The 14,051-nt window shown below is 33.6% G+C and overlaps 3 protein-coding genes and 2 non-coding genes across 7 annotated transcripts; 4 read left to right on the top strand and 1 right to left on the bottom strand.

Annotated features, from left to right (window-relative positions):
- Positions 1-963: 963 nt before the first annotated feature.
- LOC108477128 (60S ribosomal protein L22-2-like) lies at positions 964-2,249 on the top strand. The gene is made up of 3 exons (XM_017779584.2): positions 964-1,115; positions 1,199-1,443; positions 2,090-2,249. Exons 2-3 carry the CDS (start codon positions 1,214-1,216, stop codon positions 2,232-2,234), a joined length of 375 nt encoding a protein of 124 aa, XP_017635073.1. The 5' UTR covers positions 964-1,115; positions 1,199-1,213; the 3' UTR covers positions 2,235-2,249.
- Positions 1,558-1,681, top strand: LOC128286103 (small nucleolar RNA SNORD14). Its single transcript, XR_008276648.1, has one exon. It is a non-coding gene; the product is annotated as a small nucleolar RNA SNORD14 (small nucleolar RNA).
- Positions 1,870-1,993, top strand: LOC128286214 (small nucleolar RNA SNORD14). The gene has a single exon (XR_008276758.1). It is a non-coding gene; the product is annotated as a small nucleolar RNA SNORD14 (small nucleolar RNA).
- Positions 2,250-3,513: 1,264 nt separating the features above from the next.
- LOC108478375 (O-methyltransferase 1, chloroplastic-like) lies at positions 3,514-5,416 on the top strand. The gene is made up of 7 exons (XM_017780832.2): positions 3,514-3,860; positions 3,959-4,110; positions 4,215-4,335; positions 4,494-4,618; positions 4,700-4,828; positions 4,923-5,087; positions 5,210-5,416. The coding sequence occupies exons 1-7, from the start codon at positions 3,653-3,655 to the stop codon at positions 5,279-5,281; spliced, it is 972 nt and encodes a 323-aa protein (XP_017636321.1). The 5' UTR covers positions 3,514-3,652; the 3' UTR covers positions 5,282-5,416.
- An 823-nt stretch (positions 5,417-6,239) lies between these two features.
- LOC108479506 (U3 small nucleolar RNA-associated protein 14) lies at positions 6,240-12,645 on the bottom strand. 3 transcript variants are annotated; one of them, XM_017782157.2, is made up of 12 exons: positions 12,174-12,645; positions 11,269-11,756; positions 10,799-10,973; positions 9,860-10,338; positions 8,756-8,977; positions 8,313-8,627; positions 7,872-8,219; positions 7,703-7,780; positions 7,538-7,621; positions 7,078-7,446; positions 6,866-6,997; positions 6,240-6,690 (listed from the first exon to the last, which is right to left on the bottom strand). In XM_017782157.2, exons 2-12 carry the CDS (start codon positions 11,599-11,601, stop codon positions 6,538-6,540), a joined length of 2,688 nt encoding a protein of 895 aa, XP_017637646.1. In that variant the 5' UTR covers positions 11,602-11,756; positions 12,174-12,645; the 3' UTR covers positions 6,240-6,537. The 3 variants fall into 3 exon arrangements, with proteins under 3 accessions (XP_017637646.1, XP_052878663.1, XP_052878662.1); XM_053022703.1 differs by lacking the exon at positions 12,174-12,645 and adding an exon at positions 11,900-11,967; XM_053022702.1 differs by lacking the exon at positions 12,174-12,645 and having other exon boundaries at positions 11,269-11,965.
- Between the last annotated feature and the right edge of the window lie 1,406 nt (positions 12,646-14,051).

The following is a 14,051-nucleotide window of genomic DNA, read 5'->3' as shown; positions in this document are numbered from 1 at the left end:
ATTTACAAAATAATAAAGTAAACTAGAATATTTTTATGACAAATTTATTGCAAATTTCCGAACTAATCTTGAGAGAATAACGAGAATGGAGAGAGTTGGATTTGAGTGAAAATAATAGAAAATGGTTTGGGTATTTCTAAGACAAAAAGTTACCATTGGGCTTATTTGAAATTTTATCGTTGACGCGTTTAGTTTTACCATTGGGGAAAAACACTGGACGCAGTTTCACACACATTCTCCAAAAAACAACCTATTTTCTTACATTTTCAAAAAAAAAAAAAACTATTTAACTAATAATGTTTTTTTTGACAAGTATGGCTGCCTCATAAGTTTGTAAACTTATATTCTATTTTTTACAATTATTTTTTTATAGAAGTAACAATAAAGAAATATATATTACGAAATTTCATAATTCAGATTTTTTGGTTAAATTTTAATATTAATTTTTAAAAATAGTCAAATAATTTATTTTAATAAAAATATAGATTAAAACATTAAATTTTTAATGACGTTAGAGTAGTAACTAGTATGATAGACCACATGTACTTCATACTAACATAATATTTGTCTTATATGATACCTCAATAAATAATTTAAATTTTATAAAAATATTAAAAATAAAATTTAAATAACATATAAAAAAAAGCATTACGTATACATAGATTCTCGTGTTTAAAATTTTTAAATTTTAGTTAATATTTTGTTTGAAAAACAACGATTCTATTTTTTTAAAGGTTGATGGTCAAATTGAACTCTATAAAAAATTGAGAGTAAAATTGATAAAAAAATATAAACATTAGAAACTAAAATTTTCATTATATTTTTAATATTGGATTAACATTATAATTAGGGTTAAAATTGCAGCAAAAAAAACATATTATGCCGTAATCCTTTTTGGGCTAAAATAAGGTTAATTTGGGTTTGGACAAAAACAACAATCCATTTCTTTTCTGTTCATTTCCTATCTATTGAGCGTTTTAGCCCAAAATTTACACACTTGAATAAGAATCCTTGAAAACCCTAGACTCGTGAATCAATATATAGACTCCGCCATAAGTATTCGTAACTTCGCCGCCGTTGATTATTATCTTCAAAAATACGCTGCGGCAACTAAGGTACTTTCTCCCTCTAAACCTAGCTTCCTCCTTTATTTTTTCTGTTCCTTTTTTTTTTATGGTTTGACTCGGTGGAAACGCAGTGAGTTGGTGCGAAGATGAGTCGTGGTACAGCAGCGGGACCCAAGGGGAAGAAGAAAGGAGCGACCTTTACCATCGACTGTGCTAAGCCGGTTGAAGATAAGATCATGGACATTGCCTCACTCGAAAAGTTCCTCCAGGAACGGATCAAGGTAGGCGGCAAAGCCGGTGCTCTTGGCGACTCCGTCACCGTCACCCGCGACAAGACCAAAATCACCGTCACGTCCGATTCCAACTTCTCCAAGCGGTACTTTCCTCATTTCTCTTCTCATCTTTTAGTTGTGATTTGGGGTTTAGGGTTTGCATCTATGAATTTTAGATCTTGATAATGGCTTTGAGTTTTAGGCAAAAATGCAGTTAAGGCCTATGATGATAACTTTTAAGGCTTGTTTCTCTAAACATTCGCAGTGGCCGCCTAAGAGCTTTCGCCTTCGCCGGGCTTGAGAGCTATTGCTGCTTTAATCCTTCCTTGGATGTCTGAGGCCTTGATAATATTGCCTTTTAATTTCCCTTTTGTTGCAGTTTCTCTTTCAGAGTTTATATAAATTGAATTGAATCTTATAAGGGAATGGGTTTTTGTTTGCTATATAAATTTAATTGATTTTGTGTTGAGAATTTGATAATTTTAGATGCTTAGTGTTATGGATAGGATCAATGGAACTTTTAGTGTTGAGGTCAATGATGACAGTTCTTAAGGCATGTTTCTCAAAATATTCGCAGTGGCCGCCTGAGAGCTTTCGCCTTCGCCAGGCTTGAGAGCTTCTGCTGCTTTGATCCTTCCTTGGATGTCTGAGACCTCATTTTGGTTGTTGTTTGTTAGAAAGAACTAGCTTCCGATTTTGAACATTCAATTAAGTCTTAGTTTGACTAATTGTTAGACTTTTTATTTCCAGTTATCTTAAGTACTTGACGAAGAAGTACTTGAAGAAGCACAATGTCCGGGATTGGCTTCGAGTGATTGCTTCCAACAAGGACAGATCTGTTTATGAACTCCGCTACTTCAATATTGCCGAGAATGAAGGGGAGGAGGAAGAATGAAGAATCAGTTCCACATTTTTTTTTTTCTAGTTTACTGCTTTATTATTTCTTAGGAACCTCTTTTTATCTATTTAAGGTGTCATGTTCTGCTTTTTTCCTTCAGACCTTACTCTAATTTGCAATGAAATTTTGATTGCTGATAGTAAAATTTGCTATAAAAAAGATGCATTTTTCTTTTGAGTTAATTAGTAGGCTCCTAATTGATCTTCAACCTTACAATTTCAAATTATCAGTAGCCTCCTTTTTTGCTTACATTGCCATGGCTAGCAACTGGTGTTGGTATCTTCTTTTTGGGATCGACAAGTAGTTACTTTGTTGAATTGGCAACGATGAATGCATTGCCTAGGTCTACAATGTTAGCTTGGATCAAAACCCCATTGAGTCGTAATAGTTTTTTTTTTTCGAGTTTCATTAATACAAGTATAAAACATGTACAAACTTTAAGTACAAATCTATGTAATCAAGCAATGCAATGCACAAGAAACGAAGGAAATTGAATTCCACATTGCAATTGTTCGTCTGGAACACGTTTATCGGGAGATCAAATGGTGTAGCGGATGCGTTTTCTAATGGTGTAAAAATAATGGAGCTTGGATATCACTTCTTCAAACTAAGTCAAATTTACATGCTGATAGTGTGGGAATCACTTACACAAGTATAATTTCCTCTATTATGCATTAAAAAAAAAAAAGAAGATTTAGGGTGAGTTTGGATGGGTGATGGGGTGGGGTGGGGTGTGGTGTGGTATTTAGTTTACTTTTTTTTCTCACGTTACAGTATTGTTACAGTATCTAATTTTACTGTCACCATTATTTTTACACTAACCGTAAGTAAACATGCCGTCCATCCAAACTTACCCTTAAACCTAAGTTTTCAAGATCCAGGAGTTATTTAGATGCAAAACATTTTGAGTTATTTGTTAGATAATTTTTTATTTGTGACTCGTTTTATTTGATTTTTTAGAATTGAAAATTTTCAGATTTTATTATTCGTGTTTGATATTTGAGTTCAAATCATTTTAAGTTATTTTTTATATTATTTTAAATTATTTTAATGTAATTTGATAATTAAATTAGATTGAACTGGATTTAAATTTAATTTTGGATGAAGTCTGAGAAGCTTATACTTTTGGGTTTAGTTAAAAGATGTTATAAGTTGTAATATTCTTCAATGATTTATTTTCATTTTTTCCAATAAGAAAAATAATTTTGTGATTAAAATTTATTAAAAAATTATTAATTGATAAGTAAATAATAATAATAATAATAATAGCGAAGTATAAGGAAAGAGAGATTTTATAGATGGACGGTTATGCTGACCGTTGAGTGATATATGATGCAAAAGCTTACCAAAATCCCTGCCATTCAACCTCTCTATGTGAGTAAATTACAATACCAACTCCACCGGCAAACCCAATTATGCAATGTGCACTGAAATTCGCATGTTCGGCCGCGCCACCGTCGTCCGCTTCAATTGCGCCACTGCTCTTCCCCAATACCCACAACAAGAAGAAGAAGCTTAGAAATGGATGTTCAATCAGAGCTGAACTCAGCGATGACAATGACCCATTACTCCAAGCAGCAATCAATTCAGCTTCTCTTCGTTTTCACGAGACCCATCGACAAGGCAAGCAAAAAAAAAAATTCCCCCCAATTCTCTATTTTACACTATCTTTTCAAATTTCAGCTAACCTTTAATAGTCAAATTATAAATTGAACATGCAGACCCTCTTTTTATTGATCCTTATGCTGGGTGCTTCGTTTCAACGCATACTCAAATGGATATGGAAACCAAGGCGAAACAATATTGCATTGCAACCAAGTTCATTGATGATAAGCTGCTTAGTACTGTAAACCACATGGATGGGCTTAAACAGGTACTTCTTTTTAACTAACCCCATGGTTCAAATAACCTTTTCTTTTTCTTTTTCTTTTTTTGTGGTAAAATATTTGACTCTTTTTTTCAATATAAAATTTGCAGGTTGTGCTTTTATCAGATGGAATGGATACTCGGCCATATAGGCTTAATTGGCCAAGCTCTACCATTATGTTTGATATATCCCCTCTAAGGGTATTCCAGAAGGCGGCTGAGAAGCTTGATGGTGCGTAACTGTTGAAATTTTAGGAAAATTAGCAATTCATTTTTCTGTATATGTCTTGAATTATTACAATCTAGTATTTTTATTGCATATGGTTTGGTTTTAGATTAGACAATGTAGTTGAATATGTTCTGAGAGAGAATGTTGTTGAACGATATTAGGTGTCGGGGCTAAGATCCCACAGCGATGTTTGTTTCTTCATGTTCCATTGGAAACCCCTAACATTCAAGAAACTTTGGTTACAAAAGGCTTTAATGGTACTCGTCCGAGTGTATGGGCTATACAGGTGAAAAATGGTTATCCCGATGCTTGTTAGCTGAAACTTTCGGCCCGAATTTATGATTCTTTCGATGTTGTTTTTGGATAGGGACTACCTTTGATGACTTTGGTAAGTTTCGAAGAGATCTTACTCACGGTAAGTGGAATGGCCATGAAGGGTTGCCTTTTCTTCGGTGAGTTGCCTGCATGGTTGGCAGAGACTGGAATCGGTAACAAGGTCTGTTATGTTATTTTTTTCATAGCTGTACTTGTTCTATAATGTACATTGCTTGTTCTTTATATGCCCTGTTGTTTGGTTTCCCATGTTGCAGTCTAGTACAAAGAAATGGATTAACAATATTTTTATGAGCTACGGTTTCAAGGTGGACATGATTAGCTACGACGAAGTAGCTAAAAGATTAAGTAAGGTGGTAAAACCGGGAGACTATGAGAAGATACTATTTGTTGCGGAACAATTGCGGTGTTCGGATGATCAGGTACAATTGACTTGTTTCTGGTTTAAACTGTGAAACCATCAGAGTGCATTAGTTTACATATACATGTTATAAATGTTCATCTTATTGTTAATTATGTTGAGTTTTTTGTTTTTCTTGCAAAGATGGAAACTTGGAGGAAAGAGTTGCAAAGGGTGGACGAAGATGGAGACGAGGAAGGGTTTGAGGACCTTTAAATGGACAAAGAGTTGCTTTCTTTTTTTGGGTGTGGCCTGTAATGGAATTATCCTTTCTGTTTCTGTAATTTCTTGCCAATTTTCCTGGTTACACGTACCTAAAAGGCTTGAGAAAGAGTTTCCTTTGTTTTTAAATCGTTTTTTTGGTAAATGGAATACATAAAAAGGCTTTCCACCCAGAGTATACTTATTACTTAAATAGCAGTATATAAATAAATAAATGGTCAAATTTTGTTATTAGTCCCTATATTTCTCTTAAGTTGCAAACTTAGCTTATGTACGCTAACTAATCATTTATTTTTAGATCTTGTATTTCTTTGGTTTTCGTTGAATTCTACTACTTTTCACATATATCATTACCTGCTTATCCTTTTCATATGATACCCATTATTTTAATAGATACATCCAAATTTCAAAACCAACTTTGATATGATGTCTTATTGGTATATATCCCAAAACTATAATTCAGTGTAATTTTGTATATAAAATTTTATTTTATGTAATTTTATATACAAAATTTTAATTTTATCAAATTCTTGTAAATTATTAACACAATTATTTATATAATATCATTTTATGTTTATATATTACATATATAAATTATTATATATATCCAATTTAAAAATTAATTGATATATTTATATCTTTAAATGTACATAATTAAATCCAAATTAAAATTTTATGTGTATAACCATAATTAAAATTTTATGTGTATAATTACACAAAATTAAAATTCATGCATACTATTATATATTAAATTAAAATTCATGCATAATTTTGATATTTATCCAATGTGTTATTTAATATATAAATTATAATATCGTATACAATTATACAAAATTTTTATAGTAATACAAATGTATACATAATTTTTAATGATTTAATTGTATGCACTTGAAAGAATTTTATATATAATATATTTTATAATAGAGTTAGTAATTTATAAATTAAAATAATATTTTATGTATAAAATTACACAATTAAAATTCATTAGAATCAAAATTGATATTTCAAAATTTTAGAATACAAAAACTAAGATCAAATTGAATAAACTAATAGCAAAATATAACTTATATAAATATAAACTCGCATCGTAAAATTGCCTCCAAAAGTGTAGGAACGTACGGCGGCTGTTTAAACTGCCTTTCTCAATTACCTTTGCCTGGAAAAGCAGTTTGTTTTGCTTCCTTACACCACTTAACAAGGTGGTACAGCCAAAATTTTCTACACCTAATTTCAGCCAAAATTTATGAGATTTAGTTGCTCTGTTTCTTGTTCTTGCCACTGGCACCTTTGCTTTTATTTTTCTTCTGTTTCTGCCCACTCCGTTTGTTATCCTCGGATTTTTCGTGATGATGCATCTCCACAAACTTTATTGGTTTTATAATTACCCCAGGTTTCTTCACCACCTGTATGGAAAACAAGCAAAGGTGAGTATATGAAAAAGTGGGAGACATGCAAGCAACGAATATACAGACGAGGAACATCGGAAATAGTTTCCCAGATTTTACGAATCTATACTTTTGTCTATCACCGAAGAAATGTGTCAAGTTCTGAGGTTGATTTTGAAAAGATACAACTTACTTCTGGTCGATTAAGACTTCTGATTGCTGTCTCCGGGTTAGATTCTGATCCAATAGGCATTCGCATACTTTGTTCAAAAAGTTCCTTGGATGTGAACGGGTAGGGCAAAGATTTTGTCTGCAATTTCTCAGCCTGTCGAATACAGTTAAGAGTGAAATTTAGACACACCTCAACTTGAGAAAAAAATTGAAGAATAAACCTAAACCACTTACTTTTTTATCCACCTTTTCGGATATAATGACATGCTTGAGCTGTGCATCCTTCCTTTTCTTAAGACTTTCTTCCCTCTTCCGCTTAGAGTCTTCGTGTTCCTTAAGCATCCACCAAGGCAAACCTTTTTTTTGCTGTACACGAGTCCATTGGCCCCAACCAGGGAGCAAAACAGGTTTATCCGGTTCAGGGTTTTCCTCATTCAGGATTTCCTGCTTATCCTTTTCAAATTCTTCTTCCACATAGTCCCCAGCAAAAGCATGTCGAATGAGTTCTGACTGAGAAGGGAGTTCATATGATTCCTTGGGGGCCGAGGACAAAATCCCATCCACCATTTGTTTGCTCTCCGAATCACTATCCTCTTCTCCCTCCTTCAGAGTTTGCAAAGAAAAAACAGAACAATAAGGAGTTGTCAAACCACACAAACGTGCAGCAAAATTAAAAGTATCAGAGAGATCAAACCTCCATGTCTTTATCATGCACAATAGCTTCCTTCACTTGTTGCAACTTTTTCGCATTTTTATCAATTCCATTCTCACTTTTCATCTGTGATTGTATACAGACCAGTTAGCATAAAACCAGCTTAAACTGGATTTAAGAATATTTGAAGTGATAGGAAAGGATAACCTTTCTCCGCGAGTCGGAAGCAAAAATAGCAACTTCATATGTCGTTTTTGAACCAGGGTCTCCATTGTCCTCAAAATTCTGTGATTCGAAACAGTACAATATCTATCAACCTTGCAGACTAAAGGAATTGAAAAAGAGAAGGCTACAAGAAAATCATAAGCGTTATTACCTTGAATATGGAAACATCAGCTGCTTCTTTACGATCATAATTAGGGCCAACATCCTTCTCAACATCATTTCTTTTGCCGCCCTCAATGTTAACATTCTCTTTGGCTTTCAAATCGTCTTCACTATCACTATTACCATAATAATTATCCATTTTCATCTTATTATCAGTTTTGGTCTTCTTGTTAGAATCTGGAACTTCATTATTAGCCCTGCCAAAGACCCTTCTACCACTTGCAGTGGCTGGTTTTGAATTTTCTGCATCATTTGTACCCTCCAATTGCTCATACTCTTGAAGAGCAAGCTTAGCTTCTTCAATTGCTTCTTCCTTTCTTTTCTTCATTCCACGAACCTAACACATAACGGAGGCAGAAAATATCAGGATAAAATAAAAACAACTCATAGGTATCTTTGACAGTCCAAACGAAAATACGGCAATAAATACCATGAAAGGTAAGGAAAGAACTCCAGAATTAGGCACTTCTTCATCGTCTTCTAATACTTTCAGCGTTTTCTCTTTTGCTTTTTCTAGCAACTCAGATGCCCTATCCTCGTTTGAAACCTCATCATCATCATCACTACTACTATCACTGCTACTACTACTGTCTTTAACAGTGTTAATTTTTCTTGTCAAAAGAGCATGTTGGTGAAGCTGTTCAGCCATAGCTGCTCGAGTACCTTCATCCTGGGCATTCAAACCTCGTTCTAAGATACGCCTTGCCCACTTTGACTTATTTTTGTGCTTCAAAGTCATTCGCTCCTGCATCATCAAGAAATAAAGAGAAAAATCAAGATTCAACATTTGTAATTTATTTTTTGGTAAACCACAGATGAAAGAATACTGTTTGAGAATTGAATTTATGACAATCAAGGAAAATGATTGGTCACCTCAGCTCGTTTGAACTCTTGCTTCCTAGCCTGCTCTTTGGCTGCCTCTGGATCCATCAGCATTTCTGCAGATTCCACTTTCAGTTTATCCTTATTCTTTAAACGATGATAGGTTTTGGACTTGATCTTTTTTATGCGCTTCTGCTTCATTTCATGGCGGAAAAGAAGGCCGCGCATTTTAGCAACATGATCCTGGTGCTTCATATAATCTTCCTCAGATATCTGCCAAGCAGTGATGAAGACCAAAAACACTTGAAAAATCTTCAAGAAATTAAAAACTAAATTTCAAGCAGTACAAACAAACATTTTCACATAATATTTGCAACAGAACAAAGACCATGAAAAAAGGATCGAGTCCATCCAAATACCGAGCAAATGACAGCCATCAAAAGGCCGTTGCATAAGCACACCCATCTGTTTTTGTCTTTATTAAGAAAAATGTTCAAAAGTACAATAAGCTCCAAAATACAAATATTCAAAAATCAAGATGCAACCTATTTTTGCTCCTAATATGGAAATTCCTTTCATTCACATAGAACATCATGGTCTCAGTAGATTTCAACAATTCTTCAACAACATAGACAGCACTTGTCAGAACCAAATAACTTGGAAAGACCTTTAAGCTCTCCATTAGAAAAACCAAGATATCAGCCCAAATATTTCCAGAAGTTCTATTAAGCAAAAAAGCAGGCCAACAGTAAGAATTAAAAAAAAAAAAAGGTTAAAGAGTCCAAAATCCATAGAAAAAATACTTACTATATCTGCATTCAGACATTAAACACCAATGTGCGCTATGTTAGATAAAAGATGGGTACAAGCACTCAAGAGTTTGAGGTGCACTATAGAATCTAAAAAAAAAAAACTCTAAACATGGTTGTACAGCAATATGCTATACCTTGATTAAGACAGGCAAAGCTTTAGCATGGTCTATATTCTTTTAATTAAAATTTCAAGATGAAAATCATCACAAACGTTTAGGAAAAGTTACTCAGGAAGAAGAAATTTGTTATAAAAAGTCCATGATGAGGAGAGGCAGACATGTTACAGAACTTATAAAATCAACCAACTGCCAGACATAATGAACACAATCAAAATGGCCCATACCTTATTTAACTCCAGAAGTTTGGAACCATCTGCTTTGTGAGCTTCCATAACTTTGTCATCATAAACCAAAGAAGCAATTTTCTTCTCAAACTCAGTTCTAGGCTCAAATTCAGAAGCTATTGCCCCTACAGTTGAAAACCCCAAGTCTACATCTCCACCAAAAAAAACAGTAGGAGCTTCTCTATTCCTTTTGACCAGATGCTCCCACTTAGTAATATCTTTCTTTGAATGTTCATAAACTGCCATCCTCTCCAATTTCTCTCTATCTACCTTCGGCAATGGAGCTTGAACAGATGTAGACTTTCTGTCCATGTGTTGCACTCTTTTTCTAAGTTTGCTATACCCCGCTTTTCCTTGAATAGGATCCAAAAGATCTTGAAGTGTAATGTGGCTGTCACCCTCAAGAACATCACGAGTAGGGTTGTATTCTGACTCAGGATGTGCCTCGGATATAACCACACTATTCCTCTTCTTCTTGCCTACAACAATACAATTTTGAGATCAAACATATCAACTGAATAATAAATAGTATAAAGGTAACTACCCAATGCCTGCGTGAATAGTTCTCAAAACTTTTTCTTCCGGACTAAGTCACACACTTTTTCAATCAAGGTGCAATTCAATCAAAATACCTAGATTCAATACAATACAAAAGTAAAGTTCAAATTGGTAAAAATGATGACCAGACAGATTTTTACATAGGCCGTCCACCGTCAGATAGCAAACATGTTCTGAGGACATTCATTACATCTCTCAAATATCAAACCAGTAGCAACTTTTAATTGACAATAAAATATAGTATAATTAATTGATAACCTGAATGAGATTTAAAATCTGCCAATTAAAGTCAATGACCATCTAAAACTTATATAGGTCATTGACTTGGTTGATCAGTAAAATCCATACTTATCAAACCATACAAATTCGACAAATTCTCACCTCCAAAGGCATCAGTTGACATTCCAGTGACCCCTTGCAACATCCTCAAGTGCCTTTCATCATCTTCCTCTTCATCCCCATCACTCGCATCAACATCATCATTTAGACTACCCTTGTTCCCACCAACACCAAAGTCACCATCATCGTCGTCCTCATCTGATGGTACATTCTCATCCTACATGAGAAAAAGAAAACACTGATAAACATATAACAAATAAAAATAGGAACAATAGGTTAGTATGCAATCTAAGAAGATTTCCTACAACACAAAAGCTCAGAAGCACTGCAGATCGTAGTTGATAATATGTGCCTAATTGCGAAGTATAGGAATTGGATCTTACTTTGGAAAGTATAGAATTCCCTAGTAGGGGTTATATGACTTAGGCTATCCAAATTCCATACCAAAATAAAATTATACTGAAATAAAATTCACTTATGCACTTCAACGAGCTAACAATAGAGAAACGAACCTCAAAATCCTCAGGTAGCTCATACTCATAGTTCTCGACAGGATCGAAACGGCGGTTTTTCCGGGACTCTTCTTGTGGAACTTCTTCCTCATACTCATAAACATCGTTTCCAACATCTAAATCGATACCGTCATCACTATCGGAAGCTATTTTAGGGTCCAGGCGATCAAGCTCCGTTCGTAGCGCAGAAGGCAAGCGAGGACCTTTCCCCTTCTTTCGCTTATCGTTCTTGTTTTTCTTCATCGGTCCTTTGGAGTTGGAATACTTTTTGAACTTCTTGCTGTTTCCGGATTCACCGCCAACGGCTCTCTCTTTCCGCTTTTTAACTGCCATCGTATTGGCAGTGTCTCAAATATCGATGCCGCGGGTCGCTATTTTGCAATATCGGCACCGTCCGCCGCTAAAAATATCTCAATAGGCGGTGTAACGGAAAATAGCGGCGATAAAGTTATCTATTTCCGCTAAAAGGATAGCTTTACAACAAATTTCTGCTTCTCACCAAAGTCAACAGAGAGAGAAAAAATGAGATGATACGAAGAAATAAGTAAGGAGCAGTAGGATCGAAAGCTGAAAATAAAAAATAGCAGAGTGATACAGATGCAGAGGCAAGGAGCAGATATTGGACTCTTACGTTTAGGGTTGAAGGGATATGAGGGCGGGTCCCGACAAAAAAATGATACGACTTTTTATTAAAATTATTCGATTTTGAGCTCAGTTGGGTCGGATTCAGACTGGGCCGATACAAAATTTTAAGCTATTTTTGGGCTAAGCCCGGGCATGGGCTTAATATGAAAGAGTCATATAAAAGCAAAATCATGCCATTTAAGTACACATTTTAATTCGTTCAAGATTTTTACTGGTTTAATAAATTATATTAGATCATATCCAATTAAGCAAGCTCTTACCGAAGGAAGTTGGTAATCCGATCAAGAGATTAAGATGATCAGCTTCTAGTTTTGTTCGTTGAGTAATATCGTCGAACAGTTGGTGACCTGACAAAAACGAACTGGAGAAAAAGAACTTACTAGAAAGGGCCTTGAATCCAAAATCAAATCGAATCGAAGATTTTGAAAAAGGAGAAATAAAGGGGCGACTTAAAATGGGTTGACAGTTGGAGACAACCCTTGACGACGATTTGATGGCGATGAAAGCTCACGGCTAGGGTTTCAAAACAAAATAGAAGGCTCCTTTTCTTTGTTAGCTTTGCAGAAGGCTTAGTTCGACAGAGAAGTGAAAGGTTTTGTTGTTAGTTTATCTTCATTTGAGTGAATAAAACAATAGAAAAGGGTAAGACCAAGACTTTAGAGGGCTCAAGAGCGGCCCAAATCTTGTAGTTTCTAATCAACGAAGTTTCCAGGCAGTGGGTATTATTTTCTTGCTTTAACTTCATTGCCTTCGTTCTTTTTGGTGGAGCTAACATAAAATAAACCATAAACCGACGATCCAACCGTAGATGCCCCACGATTGTTTTTAGGGATTCTTGGAACACTATCGAATCATAAGAAGAACTTTCATCATTTCAACCAACATACGTGTAACAACATTAATTTCTCTTGAAATCTGCTTTATTAATTTGCTTCCATTAAGTCTATCATTATTATTAGTATTTTTCTGATTGGTGACTTCCTCATCCGGCCTAAAAGTTTAAAATTTTGTCTAAAATTATTCTAAATTAAAAATACTAAATTCGAGTTTAACTTGAACTGTATGTATTTATTTTTTAGATTATTTTTATGTAAAAATAAATTTTAAAAATATGTTGGAAATTCCAGGATAGCATAAATAAGGGAGAATAAAAACATGAGCAAAGAAACCAGCTAAGAATAAAAATAGCTTGAACTTGTTAATCAAAGTAATTTTCAATTTCATATTGAACTACGAATAGCTCCTTGACATAAAAATATACCATCAACTTAACATAATAAACTTAACATAATAGGGTAATCAACCCATCACTATAATTCCTTCTAGATGTTATCCACATGTAACCAATGACCACATCCGCCTACTACATTTAATTCATCTAAAAATCATGAGTTGGGTTGGATTAAGTTTGAGTTAGGATGATATAATATATCTAGATTAATTTTTTAAGTTCAAGTTTGACCCTATTCAAAAAATAAACTTATTTTTTTATCCAATCTCAACTAGATTAAGAAAGATAAATTCAAATTTGGTCTAACCCACTCATATTTGATTTTTATATTAGTTTTATTTTTAAAATAATATAATATATTAAATGCATTAAGAAAATGTTAAAATAAGAATTTTCTAACACGTTAAAAATATTTATATTAAAAACACTAACATAAATATAATAAATGTTATATTGTATTAAATATGATTTTTAAAATTTTATATTTTGGGTTAGATTATTTAGTTGGATAATCTATTTTAGGTTTTAAATAATGAATTTAATTGTTATTGAGTTCTAGTTGAGCTCGACCTAAAAACTCTTACCAAAGATCCTACCCATATATGAAATGGGTTTTAAATTTTATTCAATCCCATTTCTTAGGCATTGTATTTTATTCAAACTTTTCTATTTTTCGAACATACCTTCGAGTCAACATAGTAATAATATAATTTCTTTCTAAAACTATACCAAAAAATTAATAAGAGTAAAATTGGGAAAAAATAGTATTATATATAAATTAATCAAAACATGTTTAACAATGATGGATGAGAAAATAAAAGATATTGCCATTGAAATCATATTAGTTTTGTTATCTTATCATCAATTAATATAAATTTTATTCTTTTTGGTGAGATATTATTTGAAT

The sequence above is a fragment of the Gossypium arboreum genome, chromosome 12 (genome assembly GCF_025698485.1).
Source record: "Gossypium arboreum isolate Shixiya-1 chromosome 12, ASM2569848v2, whole genome shotgun sequence".
Classification (NCBI taxonomy): domain Eukaryota; kingdom Viridiplantae; phylum Streptophyta; class Magnoliopsida; order Malvales; family Malvaceae; genus Gossypium; species Gossypium arboreum.
The sequence above is the reverse complement of the archived record's forward strand: the minus strand, read 5'-3'. Positions and strand labels throughout refer to the sequence as shown.

Coding starts and splice junctions, on each gene's coding strand:
- LOC108477128 (XM_017779584.2), top strand. CDS start 1,214: ATGAGTCGTGGTACAGCAGCGGGACCCAAGGGGAAGAAGAAAGGAGCG. Junction 1,444..2,089: donor GATTCCAACTTCTCCAAGCG/GTACTTTCCTCA, acceptor TTTTATTTCCAG/TTATCTTAAGTACTTGACGA.
- LOC108478375 (XM_017780832.2), top strand. CDS start 3,653: ATGCAATGTGCACTGAAATTCGCATGTTCGGCCGCGCCACCGTCGTCC. Junction 4,619..4,699: donor CGAGTGTATGGGCTATACAG/GTGAAAAATGGT, acceptor GTTTTTGGATAG/GGACTACCTTTGATGACTTT. Junction 5,088..5,209: donor TGCGGTGTTCGGATGATCAG/GTACAATTGACT, acceptor TTTCTTGCAAAG/ATGGAAACTTGGAGGAAAGA.
- LOC108479506 (XM_017782157.2), bottom strand. CDS start 11,601: ATGGCAGTTAAAAAGCGGAAAGAGAGAGCCGTTGGCGGTGAATCCGGA. Junction 8,628..8,755: donor AAGAGTTCAAACGAGCTGAG/GTGACCAATCAT, acceptor TTGATGATGCAG/GAGCGAATGACTTTGAAGCA. Junction 7,622..7,702: donor CTTCCGACTCGCGGAGAAAG/GTTATCCTTTCC, acceptor ATACAATCACAG/ATGAAAAGTGAGAATGGAAT.